We start from the raw sequence: 20,760 nt of genomic DNA, 5'->3' as shown, positions 1-20,760 counted from the left end.
GGTGCAGTGTGTGTAAAAGCAGGTTCAACAAGACAATTAATCTAATTAATTCACCCTATCAGTGTGAAATGGAAAGGATGGGAATAAAAAGCAGAAAAGGGAGTCTTCATACCTTTTAATTCCCTGAAAAGTACTGCTGGCCATGTCGATAATGCCTCCCGTCGGCCGAGCTATGGCACCCACCAGACCTTTGCCGAAACCTTTAAAGAAACCCGCCGCTCCCTCCTTCTGGGCCCCTGCACAATAACGGACAGTGTTTGCAGAAATATTCAACATTTTCAGCCGGTTATCCATTAAGAAACAGTTTATGTCTTTTTCTGTTTGTAAGAAGTAGGTTTCAACACACCTTTAATAGGTTTGGTTACAATCCCTGTGATCCCACTGACAAATCCCTAAAGAAAAAAAGAAAAGAAATTATCAATTGAACATTTCTATTTTTGGCCAAATTGCAACATTTATAAAAAGGTAAGAAACAATATTATTCATAAATTCAAAATTCAAGAAAACATAAAGTGTACCCACAGAAACCAGTCCTTTTCCACCCCTGGCCAGCCCGTCTTTCAGGCCTGTAGGTTGTCTGTTCATGGTTTCTCGTCTCTTCTGCTGGTATTCCTCATCCATGGTTATGGCAGCGACGCCCTTCGCCATGGCCCCCGTTATCCTGGAGGCTGCGCCTGCAATACCGCCTGTACGAAAGAAAAAAAAAAATACAGTAAAGTTTTATTTATTTTAAAAGCGGACCTCTTGTTTCAAACTCCACAGTTTGTCATAAACCGGTCAAGTTAAAACTATTATTTCTAACCGGGATGAAAACACTGGTTTGCAACTTTAGAAACATTTGACATGTTGATGAAGTTAAATTCAGTCCATTTAGATCAAATTATTGGTTTATTTGATCACTTCAACAGTACAACCAAGCATGTGTGATATTTTAATAATCCCACATTAAAACGACTTCAGTTTGGACACAACTTGACAAATTATCAGCGGGTTGAACCTTAGGAACAGCCTGGATCATTCAGAGTGAACATTGCCTCTTACACTTAGTTCAAACAGAGTTTAATCCTTACCAACGGCTCCTCCAAACAGAGCCTTCACGCCGATGGTCATTCCTTCCACAAACTCTTCAGGACCCTGGATGGCTCCCTGAAAAACCAGCAATGCAGGAGATTTAACTGGAATATTTTCCTCCTTTTTCTGTGTTGGCAACAGTCGCTGCATAGATTTCACTTCCAGAGCCATTAAAGTGGAGACAAAGTACAAATCTCTGCACAGCCTCACCCAAATAAAGCCGCTGCCTCATGCAGTCATACATCTGTATAATAATAATAATAATAATAATAATAATAATAATAATAATAATAATAATAATACTGCACATTTTTATGACATTTCTGACGCACAAGAAAATAAACGGAAGACGAATATAGGGCCAGGGCTGCAAGAAGTGTGCTGAGTTACCTTAAATATTCATTGTTTATTGATATTTTACAATATAGTACATATAGGAATGTTTTTAGACCGACATGAAGCATTGGTTATGCTAAAATTCAAATACCTCTACTCCAAAAACTAATGTTAAAGATAGAAATCTGTTTGAAATCAAGCTTGCATTCAAAGGGTCAACTGTATCATTAAGGCGACAATATCGTAATTATGACTTTTCAAAACACATAATGTACAGATTTAGAAAAAATTAATAAATACTTTTTAGTCCGTTAAGCGGTTATTCAGCATTTATTTCATGCACCATTTATGTTCCTACCTGGTAAGGCTCATAGAAGAAAGCTTCCACGCCCTCTGACAATCCTCTTATCAGCCCAAACGGGTTCCCAAGCACATCCAGGCCCAGCACAAGCACATACATCTGCTTAATAGCCTGAAATATACAGAAATATAAACATGAGGCGCCCAGTTTACATGCTTTTTGAACTTTTGCTGTGTGAAAGGAAAATCTATGATGAAAAAAATCCAACCTAAGTATCTACATTTGTGATTTCTGACCCATTTTCATTGTATAATAATGTTAAACAGGTGGATTTTAAATGCAAAGAAAAAAAATACAAAATAAATCTTGGTCTATTTAGGGTTAGATCCTATTTATATCACATAGAAAAGAAAGTGAGGTGGGGGAAGAAAAAAGACAGAAATGTTTGAAACCATTTCTAGAGCAATGCATCAAATTTGCCTAAAAACGAAGTGAAATCTCGTCCATTACCTGCTTAGAGTAATGTCTGACGACCTCCGACTGTAGCTGCTGAGTGGTGTAAAACTGGAAGTTTAACTCGAAGAATGCCAGCCTGAAAGAAACCAGAAATTAATTCTTCAAATGAGAGAAGAAGAAATAATTAAGAGACAGCAGCGGGTTGTGAGTTTAAATATGTGAGCCTTCATACTTGAAGACCAGATCCTGTACGTCGGTGAGAGTTGCCCCGATACTCTTGAGCAGGAGGTTGAGGGACTGAACAGGGATGAGTTCGGTTTCCCTCTTCTCCTTTAAGCCGTCTTCTCCTCCTGTGCTCAGAGAGAAACTCAAATGCAACTGCAAAGAAAAAACAGAAACGATGTGCTGTTCATTTTAATTAGGCTCATTTTATATTATATAGAATCAGTTTCCCACAGGTAACAATGTCTTAGTTGTACTGTCCCTGTTAAAATAAAATTATATGTTCAACAAAGACAGCAGAGTGATCTAGGGTCAGCAGCCTAAACGGATAGCAGCAATGCTAATGCTTACTGTATCACTTCCTGTTAGATTTGCCACACCGGGATGAATTGTCTTATACCGCTGAGTTCACTTAATGCTGCTGTGTTTCTCCTTTTTCGTCACGCATCTCATGTTTAAGCACAATGAGCACTTTCAAAACACTGGCTTTCTGTTGTTGCACCTTGTTGGTGTGAAAAAAAATTATATTTAAGGTTTGACCACATTAGCATGGGTTTTACCTCTTTTCCCATAATTATGTGCCATTTTGCTATATTCTCTTTTATTCACAGGTATTCACTTTTATCTTGTAACTAAGTATTACAGTTCTCTTGCGTTTACTCTGCCCATAACTCAGCTATGATGGGTAAAACTTGCTCAGACAGCCTAACAACTAAGAATGTTTCCAAATGACCCACCTTGATGGGGGAAATGTGGAAGTACTCAAAGAGGCTGATGGGAGACGTATCGTTGGAGGAGACATGGTTCAGCTCGGTCTTTATATACTCTATGTCCTTAGTAAACTGCTCCACCTGCAGGACAAAAACACAAACACACCCGATCATGAAGTGAACGTGCAATTAAAAAGTATTTACTCTCTTACAGATTTATTTGTTTTTTGCTTTTACCCCCCCACACTGAAATGTTAGATTTAGCATATTTATCTGGAATATCGGCCAAAGATACATTTTGTAAATACAGACTGCATTTTTTATAAATTATTTTATTTATTAGGGGAGAAAACAATCCAAACCAAACGCGTTTTGTGTGAAGCAGACAATGTCCCCTAAACGTAAATGACAACTTGCAATCAGTCGTTTACGTTGCTGTGGAGCCACTCTTCTTTGTAAAATTGTTGTATTTCAGCTGCATTGGACGGATTTTGAGGATGAATTTCCAGTTTAAGGTCATCACATAAAATCTCAACTGTATTTAAGTCTGGACTTTGACTAGGCCACTCCAAAAACTTTTCTTTAATCCACTTATAGTTGACTTGCTGTCCTCTACGTCCGGTCTGCTGTAGTTTTTCTAGAAAGCTGTGAATGTTTTAGGTCAGACATAAGTGGAAACACATCTAACAAAAAGTTACACAGCCCACAGAATGTTTAACTCAAAGTTTTGGGGATCATCAAATGTTTTTTTTTTTTTTTTTTGCCAAATCTAAGGGGGGGTCTTTATGTTAATTCTGAATGAACATGAATCATGAGGCAAGTGAGGCTTTCACTGTTTTAGATGTTTTTGGTTCTTTTGGTTTCATGTTTTCTCTATTTGTTGATTATGGTCCTCCTTTCCAAGTTCCATAAAAAGGTTAAAAAAACAGACTTCAGTTTATGTAGTTGAAGAAGTTTTACTCTTCATCTGAAGAGCTTTCTTAATTGAAAGCTAATGATGGAGAAGTTAGCTTGTATTAGCCTGGCTCACTGAGAGAAGAAGGTGTGACTAGGGATCAATGACTGCTTCTTTATTTACTCAGGTTATCTTAGTCTAAAAAAAAAAATCTGTTTCTTGCTGTGAATCATTTTAATTTTTATTATTTTTTTGCCTAGCACTTAATGTGCTAAAAGAACGCATCAAAATGTACGACACATTTTAATCAGAGGACAGGATTTGGTAATTATCAGGGAGAGTGTAACTTACCTCCTGCTCTGGAGTCATGACACCGGCGTTCTCGGATGTAACGAAGTCCAGGACGGCATACAGAAAGCCCAGATCAAGCTTTAGAGCCATCTCCTGGATCAAAACTTTGAAGTACCTGAAGTCAAACAACAACTTATATGGCATTCAAGAAGAACGAGAAAAAAATTACCACTGTGTAAAAAAATTAGACGGTAGAGAAGATCAATCTGAGGGACAGAAGACTGGCTGCTGACTGGAGCTCTAAAAGCAACCAGGTAATTAAACTCATAAACATTCATGTTTTTTTAATCATGTATTAAATACACCAGATGTATAGCAGCACATCACAGGCCAACGTGTTTCTAAGTGTCACCACAGCGTAGCTAATCTGGTAAACACACTGACTGATGTCACATAAGGAAAATTTAACCTCGGAGAAAGTACGACTTTAGAGCACACAATCTGCTTCTGGCAATGGATGCAAGAAATCTATTCTTCTTTAGGGAGACTTCAAGACTTATGAGACAATTTAATTCAACAGGAAATAAACAACATTTCTGTAAATTCAAATAAAGACCAAACGTACTTGATGCGAGAGATGTCAGAGTGTCCAGCAGTTCTGGTAATAATGCTGAGATCAATGAGTGGTTTAGGTTCTGGAAGACAAATGAAAGAAATGATGTTGAAAGACCAAACTATGTACGGTGAGTAGATTATGTCAAATGAACTCAGATGGTGCAACAACAGACCTGTGTCCTTGGCGATTGACTTTGGGAGTTTAACAGGGTAAAAAACGAAAGGGAAGATGGCGCCTTGCAGCTGACTCTGGATCTGTAATAAGAACAAGTTATAACTAATGCATGAATGAATAGAAACTAACACTAAATAGGAATGACGGTAGGAACAAGCCTTTGGAAGACTAGAAGAAGATGAAGCTGTTGCTTTATTTGCAATGATCCATATAGAGTTTATAATTAAACTTGGGGTTTTCATTAACGAGTTTCTGGGATGTAATGATCAACAAGCATTTTTTCCCCTATAGATCCATAAGATCTCAGCCAGTTTTAGTTTGATCGGCTCTGACTTAAAAATCTAATTTACTTTGTTTATTCAATGCATCAAATTAGAAAAACAAAAACAAAAAAACAAAACGTAAGCCAGCATACTGTCTCATGTTTTTTTGATCAGATAATAGACCAGGTGCCTTAGCAGATACTACTTCTAATCAAAGCACCTACAGCCATTTTTCTGAAGCTTTATGCATAAACGTTACATCAGCGGGTCTGGGTATTTCAAACTGCTTTAAAAGAAGGTTGGGATTGTCAGATCAGACCTAAAAGAAAACTAGGAATTGGTTATCAGCCTTTGAAAGTGGGGTCTTTCAAAGGCTTGACTTTTTAATTGCAAACTAGAACGTATTGGCAGGAAATATGAGAGGTGGGAAGAGCTGGATGTTTAGAACGGCAGCACAGGCATTTTGGAAAGTAATTCAGCAGCAACTAACTGCCTGCTTTGAAAAAAAAAAAAAAACACTTTTGATACCGGCAGATGCTTCATTTCACCTGTATGCGGTGGATTTGGACACGGTAGGATCTCTGTCGCTGTGAAATGCTGTACTCCATCTTCACCCCGGGCAAATAGTGGCGCCTCAGAGGAGCTGCTACTGGCTGCAGCATTTGCATATCTGTACAATTAGGCGTAAAACAGACCTAAAGGATAAATAAACAAAAACATCATTAAGTTTAATAATTACACATTCAAAGTCATTTATATCCTCGTCCATCCACTTTTTCACTACATGTGGAAAATAACAGGCTTGCGGTCAACTGGATGTCTAACGGATATCATTCTGATACCATTTTGACCATATGATTTATTCTTTTACTAAAAACGATTAGATCATGTTTGCACTCTAACCTGAAAGCTGTTATCCAAGTCAGTGATTTGGTCGTCTACCGGCGAGGAATCAAGGTATTCTTTGAAGCTGCTCTCCAACATCTCAGCTTCTTCTGTGCTCAGAGGCTTCCACCGACCTTTCTTCTTGGGCTTTATCTCCCACACCACGTCCGAGCTAAACAGAGACGTTCACTCTATCAACATTTCTGCTGTAGATCTGAGTCAAACAAAGAGGAATCGAGACATCACCTGGTGATTCCAATGAATGAAATCTCTTGGCCGTTGGTGTTGTTGACCAAAGAGATGCCCATATTCTGCAGCGACAGGACGATTTCCTGTTCAGCGCGTTGGACCATTTCATTATCCATAAGCAGCTTGAAGACCCGCTTATCCTCAGTGAACAGCACAACACGCTGGAGACCTTTCCATTAGAAATAAAGCAGATTATTAACTGGAAATCTAAATTAAGTGTAAAACGTCAGGATCCAGTAGAAGTGGGGATTTTAGGACCCGGTACCCTTACCTTCATAAAAGGGAATAACGTAAAGTTTTGAGTCTTTGTCTTTTTGCTCACCAAGCAGCTCCTGATGAAACAGCAGAAATAATGCAGTTAATCACCAAAATCATGAAATCTATTTAACTTATAACTAATGTACAACAATGGCAAAACAGATTATTATTCTACTTAAACTGGTTGAAGAAGAAAATCTGGATCTCCATTAGTTTGGTGAACCACATCTTTTCCTGAAATCATTTCATTTATTTCATTTCATTTCTAAATCTGTCAATAAAGCAGCACAGCGGTTGCTTTAAATTAGAACTTCAGTGAAAAGTTAATCATTTCTGTTTTAAACGGGAAACTCAATACCCACAGAATGAAACCTTTTTTTTATTTATGTAAATTTTGATGTAATTGCTTACAGCAGATGAAAACACAAAATAGACCCCCCCCCCCCCCAAAATTGAAATCCATTTAGAAATAAAAGCCCCAGAGTGTGGGGGAAGAAAGGCACAGAATCAGAGTTGCTAGAGATCCACTATGACGTTTCCACGGTGGGTGAGGAGCCCCGTCATCTGCTGCCGATGGTCCACTGAGCTCCATAAAGTCCAAAGTCACCAAGAAACTTTACAGCACTTCATGCTTTCCTCGATTGTAAAGCTTTATGGAGATGCCGATTTCAGTTTCCAGTAGAAACGACCCTGATATCGCTGCTTGACTGGCCAGCAATTAGCCTGACCTAAATATAATCTCTTATTTCTTACACCCCAGACATAATCTATTGGGTGTCACCAGGAGGAAGACGAGACAAACCAGACCCAATAACGCAGAAAAACTGAAGGCCGATATTAGAGCGACCCGGGCTTCCTTCACACCTCAGCGGAGCCACAGGCTGATCGCCTCCATCACCTGCTGCAGATGCAGTAATTCAAGCAAAAGGAAACTTCAACCCAGTACTGAGTGCAGTACATGGAAATGCTTTTCATTTGGCAAACATTTCTCATTTTATTGGTCTATGTAATATTCAATTTCTTCTGAGAAACTGAATCCTGGGTTTCTAATAGGTGTAAGCCATATTTATCTAAATTACCTGAGATAAATGCAAACTAAACATATAATACTAGATAGCACTTACAGAATAAAATTAAATATAACCCATTATTTCTTAGGTACAAAAGTTGCATTCAAACTCAAGCACAGTACCTTCTCAATCTTTAATTTTCCTTCGTGCCCGCCACATTTCCAGCAAAGCTCTCTCGACCCGGTGGGCTCGGTCCAGGTGTAGTACACGGCTTTTCCAGCCTCCAGCTCTTCCCACTCCACCATCTTCTGAGAGCTGAATGCACAGAACGCATCCAGAGACAGACAGCGCCACAACAGCGTTAGAATGGACAATAAAATGAGCTCTCGTTTAAAGTGAGAAGGCAGGATAAAAGCAAATCAGAGCGCAATACTACAGAGCACATGCAACCATCAACGAAGAGAAAAAATGTGAAAAAACAACGACACAAAACACAGAATACACAGTCTATACACCAAAAAGCTCAAACAGTCTTTCCTGGACAGTTTTACGTACGGTCATTGCAAAAAGAAAGTACACTCTCTAAACGTTCTATGGGGCTTTGGTCTAGTCTTCACCATGCTCTAAAACGATTTAATTACATCTTCAGTTAATATTTTATTAAAAGATCAAAATGTAAAAGTTTGTAAAAACAAATTGAAAGCACCGAATCCCTACATAAGTACAAAGTTTGGAAACCCCCAGAACTTCAAGAAAGTGAACTTCTATGACTGTATGTAATATTAGTTTGAATAAGTATGAATCTTTAGCAAAATGTACCCAAAGCAAGAAAGAAATGGGAAGTCCACTATCTAGAAATGGAAATAAAAGTACAGAAATGCTGATAAAGGGGAGAGAAGCACTCAGAGTAAAGGAGAGAGTAATTCCCAAGGCAGAGTCCCATCAAGCCGATGGAATATCAGGGAAGCCATTGCTACAAGGTAACAGAATAAATGAAAACAACATTAACGGCCTTTAGGTGTGTCGCCTGCTCCCTTTCCAAAATGTTTCAGATTAGCAACAAATCCATCAGACCAAAGGCAATAGTTTGAAAATCATTGAAAAGGCAATATATCAGGATTTTAAAACTATCGAGATTATTCTAAAATATGAGACTATGTTGTTTACATCGAGACCGCCTATGTTGCATTATAATTATGCTTTAAGTCTTCCAGTAGGTAATTTTCTCATATTTATCTACAGCTGTTTGTTAAAAATGTACCAGTGAGACATTTGGGGAAAAGCCTTGATTCAGAGATGCTTTTTAATAATTGCTTTATGAAAAGAAAGACATATTGAGATAAATTTTGTATATTGGCATTAAAATATTGAGATATTTGGTCCATATTGCCCAGCTCCATCGGCTATGAAGAACTGAAATATTAAAAGTGTAATCACAAATTTGCAAAGATGTGAAATCACTTTGGATGTGGGAGCAGGCCACACTGTCATCTCATTACTACCTGCACTCTACAGCCACACATTTAGAACCAAGGTCAATGAACCTCTAACACTGCAATGATTCATAACTTTTTGCTTCGCTAGGAGTTAGGTTTTGCTCTCATCACTTCATCAAAAAAAAATAATAATACTTGGATCTGCTTAGATTGAATCATTTCTTTGACTAGAGACCCATTCAAATTTCCACCCTAATTAACTTCTATATGTGAATTTGTCTTAACCGGGAAACATATGAGAGAAAGGCTGATTAGGGGAGCTGTGGTGCATGTTAATAAAGCTGCTTTTGTGTTTGACCCTCATTATCTCATGGACCAGTCAAGACAATGTTGTAAAAAAGTAAAAAAAAAAAAAATCTTTTGTCTCTTCATGGCTTACCACAATATTTCTGCTTGAAAATAATTTTCATCTTATTACAATTTCTGGGGTTTCCATTAATTATAGCCATAAAAGTGACATAAAAGTGTTTAAATTAAATTGCATGTTTGATTATATTCTGATTTACTGAGATAAACTTGTAATTGACTAATATTTGTACACTAGAAACCTAATGAACAATTAAAATTACATTTAACTTTTTTACAAATATATTTTTGCTCTAATTCTAATTACTTAATAAAATAATAATTAGATGTTTTTATTAGATCAGCTTACACATTACAGTTGAATTCACAGAGCCATTCTCACTTTCTTCCTTTGATAGGACTTCTAAGTAGATGAAATTTAAATAACTAAGGCTCTGAAAGACATAACTACAGCTATTCATATATTAAAGCAACATTTTTAGACATGATATTATGGTAATTGTGTTTGGGGGTCTGTTGATCTACTGAAGAAAGCAGCCCTGCTGGTAAAAACATTCCCATAATTGGAAATACATTAAAAACAGGCACAGTGTCAACAGAAATTATCCTCCACTGCGCGCAGATAGCTAACTGTGCCCGTCTTTATATGAACTAAACATACTTAAAGCCCAGATAACGCAACTTTTGACCCACATATTAGCCTAATTAGAGATATATTCTAACATTTTCCATGTCAATACACAGCACTTAGCATGTTTCTTTTTCCAACCAGACCATAGAGCTAGATCTAAAAAAAAAATAACCTTCATGGGTCTCTCTTACTATGTTTTTATAGTGTGCCTTCTTACTCTGCTCCAATTCTTCATGAATCTTTAACCTGAGTTTAGAGTGTGTCAAAACAAAAGTTTTCACATTTTATATTTTTCTACCTGTCCTCCTCCACTGAGAAGGAAAGGTCGAGCAACTCGTGAGCCACCCACATGCTGTCCTGCCAGGTGCTGCATGAGCCATACAAGAAAAGAACAATGCACAATACAATCAATGCCAATGAACATTATTTACAATCAATTAAACAACATAAAAAAAAAAATCTAACTTTTCCCATTTAGTTAGCGCATCAAAACTAAGAGCTCCCACCGTGTTAACCAACAGCATGTACTTTGATACGTTGACGACCGTTTAACAACAATCACATAGGGACAGACGCTGTGAAGCATAAGTAATAATCATTTTGGATTTTCATAAAACTTCTCACGAAGAAACAAAACCGCCGTCCATTAAAAACTGGCATCAGCAGATCAGACCTGAAATGAAACTGTACTGGTCACAAAAAACCCAATAGGTGCATTTCTACTGTTTATTGGTGCTGCAAAAAAAAAAAAAAAAAAAAAAAAAAAAAGGTTCTACTATAAACGCAGAACATGTATAACGAAAAAGTAAAATGCTACACATGAAGAAATTATCATTGAGCTGTGGGACTTTGACCTGAAAGGAAAGAAATTATAACAAAGAATTTTAGTCATTAATCAGTAAAAAATATCTGATGTTCTCACCAGGCCCTCCACTTGTCAGAATGTGCTTATCCCTGCAAGAATACCCAGAATAATAAGTACTGCACCTATATTATAAATGTTTTGTGTGTGAGATTTAAAAGATACAAATACAGAACATTATTCGATCACGCAGATGGTTCAAAACCCGACTGCTCGCATCCTGACCAAAACTGGGAAATATGAATACATCGCTCCAGTGCTGACATCCCTTCACTGGTTGCCTTGTCAGTTTCGAGCTGATTTTAAGATGTTGCTGCTCACCTACCAGGCACTAAAGGGTCTGGCGCGCTCTTATTTATCCAACCTTTTGCACATGTTCCACCCCCTGCTCTTCATCTCAGGGCTCAGGTCTTTTCAAAGTTAAACTTTAAAAAGGAGAACTGTAGGGAGCGTGCTCTTTCCTTTCGAATCTCCCTCTAGACATTGGGCAGCCATGTTCTGTGGAGGTTTTTAAAGCCAAGCTAAACACCCACTTGCTCACCTTATCTTATGTGTTCTAATTCAATGCCTAAACTATATTGTTTTAATGTTAGTGTTTTCATCTGTTTTTGAATAGTTTTATTTTATTTCTTGTGTTACTATTTTTTTATCACTTACTGTTCAGCACTTTGAAAGCGCTGTATAATCTAAGTTATTATTATTAATATGCAGTAATTCCCTTTAATTCCCAATGCCATCAAAACTAAGCTAATACTTATTTTGCATACATGCATTGCACCCCATATTTTTTTCCCCCGAGATATCAGAGTGGCAGATGAAAACTTAAATATTTCCAGGCTTCACTTTAGTCTTCTTACAGGCAATTTTGTTAGAAAATAAAGATAAATCCATAAACATGGCATGCTGATGAATTATTATAGTCACTGTCATGGCAGCCCCTAATTTTATCACTGGCTAATTGTATGCAGTCATCTAATCACAAAAAACATTTATTATCTACATAAAACCGCATATTTTAAAATCATTTTTCCCAGTTTAAATTCTCCTTTTGTTTTCTTACCTCTGTCTGAACTGAAGAGTTTGATCGTTGGTGTGGTTGATGAGGAGGAAAGGGGCTGCCCCGTCGTGGTACTCAGACAATTGGATGATGGTCGAGTGCTCCGACAGGTTCACATCAACAACGATCCCGCCCACCTGAAATAAAAAGGAAAGTGAGAAAAGAAATAAAGCAGATGCTTCCCTTTGGTGCTCGAGTAACAGCGTTTACTTACGGCGTTGTCCAGACGAAGCAACAGGCAGTTCTGTGGTCGGGTGAAATCAATGGTCTGAGGAGGAGCTAGACATCCTTCTAATTTGATCTTTAGACGCTTGGTGTCATTTTCAGGCCAGAAAGGAAGAGCTGACTAAATACGAGCAAAAAATAACAAAACAAAGTATTTTACTAAGAATGAATTGAGGTAGAAGTACAAAACTCACTTTTAAATAAAAAAAAGAACATTTCTATAATGTGACAAAAACCACAAAGCGGCTATAAAGAATTTTAATGGTCGCATAAATAATGCTGCTTAAAAAAACCCAAAACAAAACATAGGCACAAGTGAAAAAGGAATTATAATGTAAGTATCTAGTTTTCTCTTACCTGTTCTGGGTCTGCTTGAGTCCAGTTCTCTTGGCCGTCCTCACATATGAAGACCTGCCGCTTGGTTCTGTTGACCAGCATGTAAAACGGCACAAAGGTCACGATGCGCGTGAGACTGAAGCTGCTCGCGTAAATCGTCACACCAACCTGGGAGCAGACGGACAGCAAACAAATATACAGCATATGATAACGGTGATGTGAATTTCTTTAACAACAAAACATAACATAGAGATGCATTTCAGTACATTAGAATATCATCTTGGAGTATATTAGTTCAAAGAATGAACTTGTAGACTCATTCGACACAGGGATAGATCTCAAGCCTTTATTTCTGCTAATTACAGATTTTATTCATTTTGTTAAGCACTTTGGACACCTGCTGGTTGTTGTAAAGTGCTATATAAATACATTTTGATTGATTGATTATTATGATTAATTTGGCTTCCAGCTGATGAAAACCCAACATACAGGACCTCAGGAAATTACAAAATTACAAAAGACCGTTAAAGTATAAATAAACGGATGTTAGATGTTACAGTATTGAACTGAATCGCATTGCCATGATGGGGAAGAATGCTGACTTGACAGGTGGCCAGCAGATTATAGATATAATGAAATGAAAATGTTGTGTCATTGCCATTATTGCAAATTAAGTAATCAATGTTGCTAAGGTTTGCTAAATATGTTCAAATATGCAACAAACTTTATTACAGGCTACTGTAACAACATCCAGCCAGCAACTTCAGTGTTTGAAGGTGAACAGATCCAACACAGCCTTACCAGATAGTCTTTGTATCGGCCTTTACATTTCACTTCGCCATGGCTACCAACCGTGTCCAGAGAGAAACCATCTGACAGATCGCTGTCTGAGATCATGAGGCGGACCTGAGAGAGAGTGCAGAAAATATCTCTTTTAGCAAAGTAGGAATGCAGTATTTCTTTTGACAACTGTGGCTATATTATTTAGCCGAATTCTTTTTTTTTCCTTTTTGTTATTCAGAAAGGGCCGACGTGTTAAACCTGGATTGGCACGCAGAGGCTCATAGGTCATTGGTACACAAAACCAGCGAAATTACTTAAATGTATTTTTTTGGTAACACTTTATTTGAAGGGGTGTACATAAGACTGACATTACACTGTCATAAACATGACATAACACCTGTTATGAACATAAATGACTCTTTATGAATGTTTAGGACTGTTGTCATTAATTGTCATTCGATAAAATATGACACTATTAAAGCAAAGTTGACATTGTTTAAAATGTCTTTGTTATGACAACTTGACATTAACAGAGACAAGGTTAAATTTAGGGCTTGATTTGGGATTAGGTTAAATTTAGGGCTTGATTTGGGATTAGGTCAAATTTAGGGCTTGACATGGGATTAGGTTAAATTAAGGGCTTGATTTGGGATTAGGTTAAATTTAGGTCTTTATTTGGGATTAGGTTAAATTTAGGGCTTGATTTGGGATTAGGTTAAATTAAGGGCTTGATTTGGCATTAGGTTGAATTAAGGGCTTGATTTGGGATTAGGTTAAATTAAGGGCTTGATTTGGGACTAGGTTCAATTTAGGGCTTGAAATGGGATTAGGTTAAATTAAGGGCTTGATTTGGGATTAGGTTAAATTAAGGTCTTAATTTGGGGTTAGGTTAAATTTAGGGCTTGATTTGGGATTAGGTTAAATTAAGGGCTTGAGTTGGGATTAGGTTAAATTTAGGGCTTGAAATGGGATTAGGTTAAATTAAGGGCTTGATTTGGGATTAGGTTAAATTAAGGGCTTGACTTGGGGTTTTGTCAAATTAAGGGCTTGTCATAACAAAGACATTTTAAACAATGCCAACTTTGCTTTAATAGTGTCATAATTTACCGAATGACAATTAATGACAACAGTCCTAAACATTCATAAGGACTCATTTATGTTTATAACAGGTGTCATGTCATTTTTATGACAGTGTAATGTCAGTCTTATGTAGACCCTTCAAATGAAGTGTTACCGATTGTTTTTTCTTTTTTAGAAAACATATTCTAAATAACGTAAAGCCTTTTTTTCGTCTTACCGTGTTTTTGCGCAGAAAATAGCGAGGCTTGAAGGAGAAGAGCAGGGGCATGCTGTAGTCTAGCGGGTGTTTACGGTGGACATCGTCGGCTTTGTACTGCAGCAGCCTCCCCGTCTTATTCACCATCCAGTACGGAGAGTGGATGGAAACGACGGCCTGACCTGGATCGTACTGCACGTGCACGGCTATATCCAACTCGGGCTTCTTCCACTCGTTCCCATCGCCGACATCTTCCTCGTCGACCCGCAGCGACTGGAACACGATGAAGGTGATTTCCTCCTGCTCGCTCTGGAGTCTGCAAGACGAGAAGCTTTCTCCGCTTAGAGGAGAAGCAAGACGGACAAGATATTTTGTGCAACTGTAAAATGCGCGAGTTGGACCTGTATTCAGAAGACCAGTCCTGAGCCAAATAATCTAGAAGACGGAGATCAAGACTTGACTGGTTGATGACCGCAGTGTGAAGCTGAGCAGAGTGGCCTGGATCCAGGGTGACTTCAGGGCCACAAACCCCCATCCCCTGTGGGTAAAAACTTATTTATTGCAGTGCTAAATATCTTAGATTCGTTTCAATTTATTTATCTTTAACAATGAAAAATTTGCAGAATTCGTATTGCAACACAAACAATTGGGACTAGTCAACAAAACTGCTGAGCAAATGATGGCGCTGTAACAGGATAGCAGGTGTTTTCTGGATGCATCTATTAGTGGTAGGGGTATACTGAGAGATGTTTGTGTACCTCATACCATTCTGAGTCAATATTGCTTGCACTTGCAGTCTTAATCTAATACCAGAGTTTTCACAGCACAGACCTGGACCCTACATAAGTCCAATAAAGTTATTAAATCCAGTGTCATGTACTGTGAAAAGGCATTTTTCACAAAAAGAAACAAGTATACCTCCGGGATTAATTAGCAATGCACTCTGTGGTAGCTTTGATAGGCCAGCCAATCCTGAGAAGGTTCTCCATTGTTCTATGCTTTGTCCATTTGTGGACAACTTTACGGTTCACTGGTCAGCCAGAAAAATGGCTTCTTCACGACTGGTAAACATCCAAGAGTTTGATTCTCATTGGTTCTTGAATTTCTTTAGATTGGGACAAATTTTGCTTTTTGAACTAGTCTAGTTCATGTTGTCAAATAGGGTCTATTTAACTGATTTTATGATTCCACATGTCTGACACCAATAAGGTCTGGGTGTAGCTAGTAAAATTAAGCTCAGTTAGTACCTTTAATTTGTAGACAATTGTGTAAGGCAGCTGATTACGCAGCAGGACAGAAGGCCAGAGGTGAAGCACAAAGGGCACGTCAAAGTTCTCCCCGATATCTCCCGTCTCCTTGCACGTCACTGTATCCTTCACTGGCACGATGTTGATCATCATCATGCCAAACTCATCTCCACCACATCGGCAGGTCTGCTGCAAGCGAGTATCTTGGTTTAAGATGTCCTCGTAACTGAAGCCCTCCGATACCGCAAACTGCTGTCCCTTGTACTCAGCGGTGTTCCCAGTTATTGGCTGCAGGCTCAGTTCAGACCTGAGGAGGGCAGCAGAGATTAAACATAAAGAAAGGGAATTTTGTTCTGGACAAGCATAGGATGATAACCTGACTCTAGCCAGACGTATGTCGCTCCGCCTAGCTTCACTCACATCCATCTGGGACATCTCCATAGGAATTGCCTTTTTTGAAGGCTGGGCCTTATCAAAAATCCTTGCATATGATTGGATAAGCCACTTGTCTGTCATCTTTATCGCATGCTATTTCAACCACTCACACCGAAGCCAACCTGTGACGCTGATGAGAGCGACGCAGGAAAAAAACTTTTTAAATGTGTTTGTGGCTCTATTGACACGCGTTTTATTGACAGAGAGCTGACAGGAAGAGGGGGGAAGACAGGCGGCAAAGCGCCGCGGGTCGGAGTCGATTCCGGGCCGACCGCGTCGAGGACTAAAGGCCTCCTAACATGGTTTGTGCTAACCGCTCCGGGACGCGTCAACCACGGACAAACAAAACTTGCCAAATCCGGTCGGGAGAAGGGCGAAAACATTGTTTCCACCAACAAAAGCCTTCAGAGGCGTTCTCTGATGTTCTTTTAATGAAACAATATTAGGTAGATTGGACAACACGGAAGAAATAGCAGCATCAATGTTAACGCTTGCTTCCTCAACGAGCCGCCATTGCTATCAAAACAGTCTCATGTCACGGTCGCTTCTCCACTACGTCACATGTATGATGAACTGCTGCATCCTGATTGGCTGGACAATAAAATTGGTTGGAGAAATCACTCTCTATGGGAGAGGTCCCAGATGGATGTGAGTGGAGCTAGGCGGAGCGATATCAATCTGGCTAGAGTTAGGTTAATGAGATGGTGCAATTAAGGGAAAATCAAATGTGTGTGTGTGTGTGTGGGGGGGGGGGGGGGGGGGGTTTGTCGCTCACCTGTATGAATCCAGGGGCACACAGAACTCCTCAGTCGGAGAAGCTTCTCCCAGACATGTCGATCCCTCAAAAATGTTAAATGGAATTGTGAAATGATTGATAATCTGCAAAGAAGAGTAAAAAAAAAAAATCAGATGCATAGTAAAATACAGTGTCTAATGCATTCTTTTTGTAGTTTTCCAAGATTGTATAAATAATTTCATGAAAAAACAACAATGAGTGAGCGGTTGCACAACAACTTGCAATGTACCTGAAAAGGAGAGCGGATCTTGATGTATTTGCTGCCCTCCACAGGGGAAATCTGACAGACGAGGAAGCGAGTGACGCCCGAGTCGTTGTGCATGACGCTGTACATCCCCCTGCCCACTTTGATCAGGGGGATTACGCTGGTGGAGGTGTGGCCCATCGGAGCTGAAAACAGTTAAACAAGCAGCTTTTAGGTGCTTAGCTTCAGGATACAAACGACATCTTTTCACTGAAATTGTTCAGTTTTGTTAAAAGCTGCAGCTGATGCACTCTGACCAATCACACAGAGTTTAAACTAGTTCACAAAAATGGCCAAAAATGTTTGCTTTTAGATGGTGGAGAAACAGGAGAAAAGGAAATTGATAGCACAAACAGCACAGGATCAGCTCTTTTAGAGTAGCATTTAACTTACTAGGCACTATGTAGTAGTCTTTTTCACTCAGGGAAGTCATAGCTGAGAACTGATCAGAGTGCGCTGTGACTGAGTAGTCCATCTCGAGGGTCCCGCCATCCTCCAGCTCCACAGTGTGTCCGGTGCTCTGCTTGCCCACGGGGGAAAACATCTCACTATGTCGCACAGAGACCGGAAGACCCAGCCTGTTTTTCACAACGAATGGAGCTTCATCCTTTTGAAAACACTCGGCGGTCTGTTTGGCAGCTTCTGCAAATGCCTAAAAAAAAAAAAAAAAAGGGCTCAGATAATAAATCTCCACACAATCTCAGGCAGGGGTCAACGAGGGACGCATTTTTGTGCTTCTCTTACTGTGCCAAGGTTACTCAGCATGGTGAGTCCACACTTGGAGAGGGTGATGTTGAGCTGGTCTTTGCTGCTGATGTGAATCACCGTCTTATAGTCTGGAATACTGTAATCCACCTCATCGTAAAGAGGCATGCTCTTCACTGGCTTCTTCTTCATCTGATTGCAAAACATTGCGTGTTAAGACACGGTATGTGGAATTACACGTGGAATAACTTCGACTGAATTCTTCACACTACCTTCAGATTCAGAGTCCAAGGCTTGAAGCCCTCGCCCGTCTCGTCCTCTAAGGGCTCCAACAGCGGCTCCCACACTCCCAATATCTCATTGTAATAGTGAACCTAAAAGTCAGGCACAACAAAAAAACGTTAGAAAAAGTTCAAGATGCCACAGTGCCGTGGGTCTTTATCAGTGAGAAATAACACATGAGAAACGCCGGTTTTATTTTTGCCTCCAGGGTGAGCTCGCTGTGGAGGTAAATGAGCGTGGACCAGTTTTTCACTTCTCCCTGAAAGGAGGACTTGGCGAGAAGCATGGGGATGGTAAGGTGTCCCACTCCGGCCTCCAGAGTCACGCAGATTGAATTTATGGTCAACTGCAGAGACAAAGATAGTGATAGTCCTTTATGGTTACACTTTATTTGAAGGGGTGTACATAATGTTTATGACATTACACTGTCATAAACATGACATAACACCTGTTATGAACATAAATGACTCTTTATGAATGTTTAGGACTGTTGTCATTAATTGTCATTCGGTAAATTATGCCACTATTAAAGCAAAGTTGACATTGTTTAAAATGTCTTTGTTATGACAACTTGACATTAACAGAGACAAGGTTTATATAAGGGCTTGGTTTGGGATTGGGTTAAATTAAGGGCTTGATTTGGGATTAGGTTAAATTAGGGGTTGATTTAGGATTTGGTTAAATTTAGGGCTTGATTTGGGATTAGGTTAAATTTAGGTCTTGATATACGATTAGGTTAAATTTAGGTCTTAATTTGGGATTAGGTTAAATTAAGGGCTTGACTTGGGGTTTTGTTAAATTAAGGGCTTGACTTGGGGTTTTGTTAAATTAAGGGCTTGACTTGGGGTTTTGTTAAATTAAGGGCTTGTCATAACAAAGACATGTTAAATAATGTCAACTTTGCTTTAATAGTGTCATAATTTACCGAATGACAATTAATGACAACAGTCCTAAACATTCATAATGAGTCATTTATGGTCATAACAGGTGTTATGTCATGTTTATGACAGTGTAATGTCAGTCTTATGTACACCCCTTCAAATAAAGTGTTACCTGATTTATTTTGCTACTAAAGCAAAAAAGAATCTAGAAATAACCTGACTTTTAAATGATAATCACAGTAGAGACCAATAAACGGTGTAAAGTTTGGCAGAAAATCCAAAATATTTAATAGTGTGACACACAAATACCTTTAAGGACTCTCCCTGTGGAATCAGTGGGGTCAGAGACTTTGTGCTTTCATCCCCGTCCTCTTCCAAGAACCAAAGTTTGAGCTCCTTCCAGGCCTGTTTCTCCCAGATGTTGACAGGAACGGGGCTCTCCTGCTCCTCGGGAGTCTCAGCCACGGGCATCAGCGCTGACTGGATGGTAATCACGGTGTTGATGATGACAGGAGATACCTGGGCAGACAAATACATGGCAAGAATGCTAAAAACGTCTTCAAACAAAAGTCCTGCTCACGGTAGAGAATGCAGGCATCAAAATATCAGGTAACTTGTCATAATAAACACTAACTAGCTTTATAGCATCGTATTAAAGTGAATGTGAGGCAAGACAGACTCCTACTAACAACACAGCTGCTTCAGAGCTATTTTAAAATAAATAGAGCATTGAAGGAAACACAAACTTTTATTATCACTCTGATTTAAGGAATAAATAATAATCTGTTTGACAATGACACTGAATTAAATACACACCTTCAGCGTGAGAGTGTTAATGTCAACTTTCATAGCCTGAGGGCCCCCAGAGGGTTGAGAGCTCTCATAGAAGACCTGACATGGCTGCAGAACGGTGGTCACATTGTTCCTCCTCTTCTCTCTTAAGAAGGGACACGCCATAACCTGAAATGACACATAAAAACCAGAGTTATTGTTTATTTCTAAACTGAACTGAACTGAACTGAAATGAAATGATTCCGGCCCAAAAAAATATAGACCTTTAAGTCTTTGATGGCTGCGGTCATCAGTGACTCTGCTCCACTTATTATGGACAGCTCACACTGTGTGGTCATCACCAGGGCTGGGGCGTCGCCGCGCGTCAGGTCGGCCACAAACACGATCTCTGGGTTACGCACGACGACGCTCATCTCCATCTTTGACACCGGAGCTGCAGCTGTACCTGAGGGCAGCAAGGAAACATCTGTTTACGAAGTTTCTCTAAACATCTTCAAAACCAACTGAGACGCTCCTACAAGTGAGATAAACAGGGTTCCAACGTATTCAGGCAAAAATCTGGTATTTTATTCAGGGTCAATATTCAAGTTCTTAGTCCTTTAACGTTTATTTAAAAAAATAAATACAACACAAATAATCACTATGGCAGATGTTTCTACAGCGAAGAGG

The 20,760-nt window shown here is 39.1% G+C and overlaps 1 protein-coding gene across 3 annotated transcripts in view; it reads right to left on the bottom strand.

The window, feature by feature from the left end:
• Positions 1-20,760, bottom strand: part of vps13a (vacuolar protein sorting 13 homolog A) — a 58,823-nt gene that overhangs the window by 7,586 nt on the left and 30,477 nt on the right. For 2 of the 3 annotated variants that reach the window (XM_036143775.1, XM_036143772.1), the window contains exons 39-71: positions 20,355-20,536; positions 20,116-20,259; positions 19,609-19,818; positions 18,621-18,764; positions 18,409-18,510; positions 18,176-18,328; positions 17,825-18,083; positions 17,417-17,577; positions 17,167-17,270; positions 15,957-16,263; positions 15,111-15,247; positions 14,731-15,025; positions 13,452-13,556; positions 12,672-12,818; positions 12,304-12,435; positions 12,093-12,226; positions 10,469-10,537; positions 7,920-8,052; positions 6,741-6,801; positions 6,467-6,638; positions 6,239-6,392; positions 5,884-6,030; positions 5,071-5,152; positions 4,908-4,977; positions 4,343-4,457; positions 3,124-3,237; positions 2,397-2,542; positions 2,219-2,300; positions 1,766-1,879; positions 1,071-1,146; positions 523-686; positions 347-392; positions 113-236 (exon numbers count right to left, since the gene is read on the bottom strand). In XM_036143775.1, the coding sequence (XP_035999668.1) occupies positions 113-236; positions 347-392; positions 523-686; positions 1,071-1,146; positions 1,766-1,879; positions 2,219-2,300; positions 2,397-2,542; positions 3,124-3,237; positions 4,343-4,457; positions 4,908-4,977; positions 5,071-5,152; positions 5,884-6,030; positions 6,239-6,392; positions 6,467-6,638; positions 6,741-6,801; positions 7,920-8,052; positions 10,469-10,537; positions 12,093-12,226; positions 12,304-12,435; positions 12,672-12,818; positions 13,452-13,556; positions 14,731-15,025; positions 15,111-15,247; positions 15,957-16,263; positions 17,167-17,270; positions 17,417-17,577; positions 17,825-18,083; positions 18,176-18,328; positions 18,409-18,510; positions 18,621-18,764; positions 19,609-19,818; positions 20,116-20,259; positions 20,355-20,536 (4,585 nt within the window). The remainder of the gene's footprint in view (positions 1-112; positions 237-346; positions 393-522; positions 687-1,070; positions 1,147-1,765; positions 1,880-2,218; positions 2,301-2,396; positions 2,543-3,123; positions 3,238-4,342; positions 4,458-4,907; positions 4,978-5,070; positions 5,153-5,883; positions 6,031-6,238; positions 6,393-6,466; positions 6,639-6,740; positions 6,802-7,919; positions 8,053-10,468; positions 10,538-12,092; positions 12,227-12,303; positions 12,436-12,671; positions 12,819-13,451; positions 13,557-14,730; positions 15,026-15,110; positions 15,248-15,956; positions 16,264-17,166; positions 17,271-17,416; positions 17,578-17,824; positions 18,084-18,175; positions 18,329-18,408; positions 18,511-18,620; positions 18,765-19,608; positions 19,819-20,115; positions 20,260-20,354; positions 20,537-20,760) is intronic. The other variant, XM_036143774.1, reaches the window with a different exon arrangement.

This window comes from Fundulus heteroclitus, chromosome 12 (assembly GCF_011125445.2).
Source record: "Fundulus heteroclitus isolate FHET01 chromosome 12, MU-UCD_Fhet_4.1, whole genome shotgun sequence".
Classification (NCBI taxonomy): Eukaryota; Metazoa; Chordata; class Actinopteri; order Cyprinodontiformes; family Fundulidae; genus Fundulus; species Fundulus heteroclitus.
This window is presented reverse-complemented; position numbering and strand designations above follow the sequence as displayed.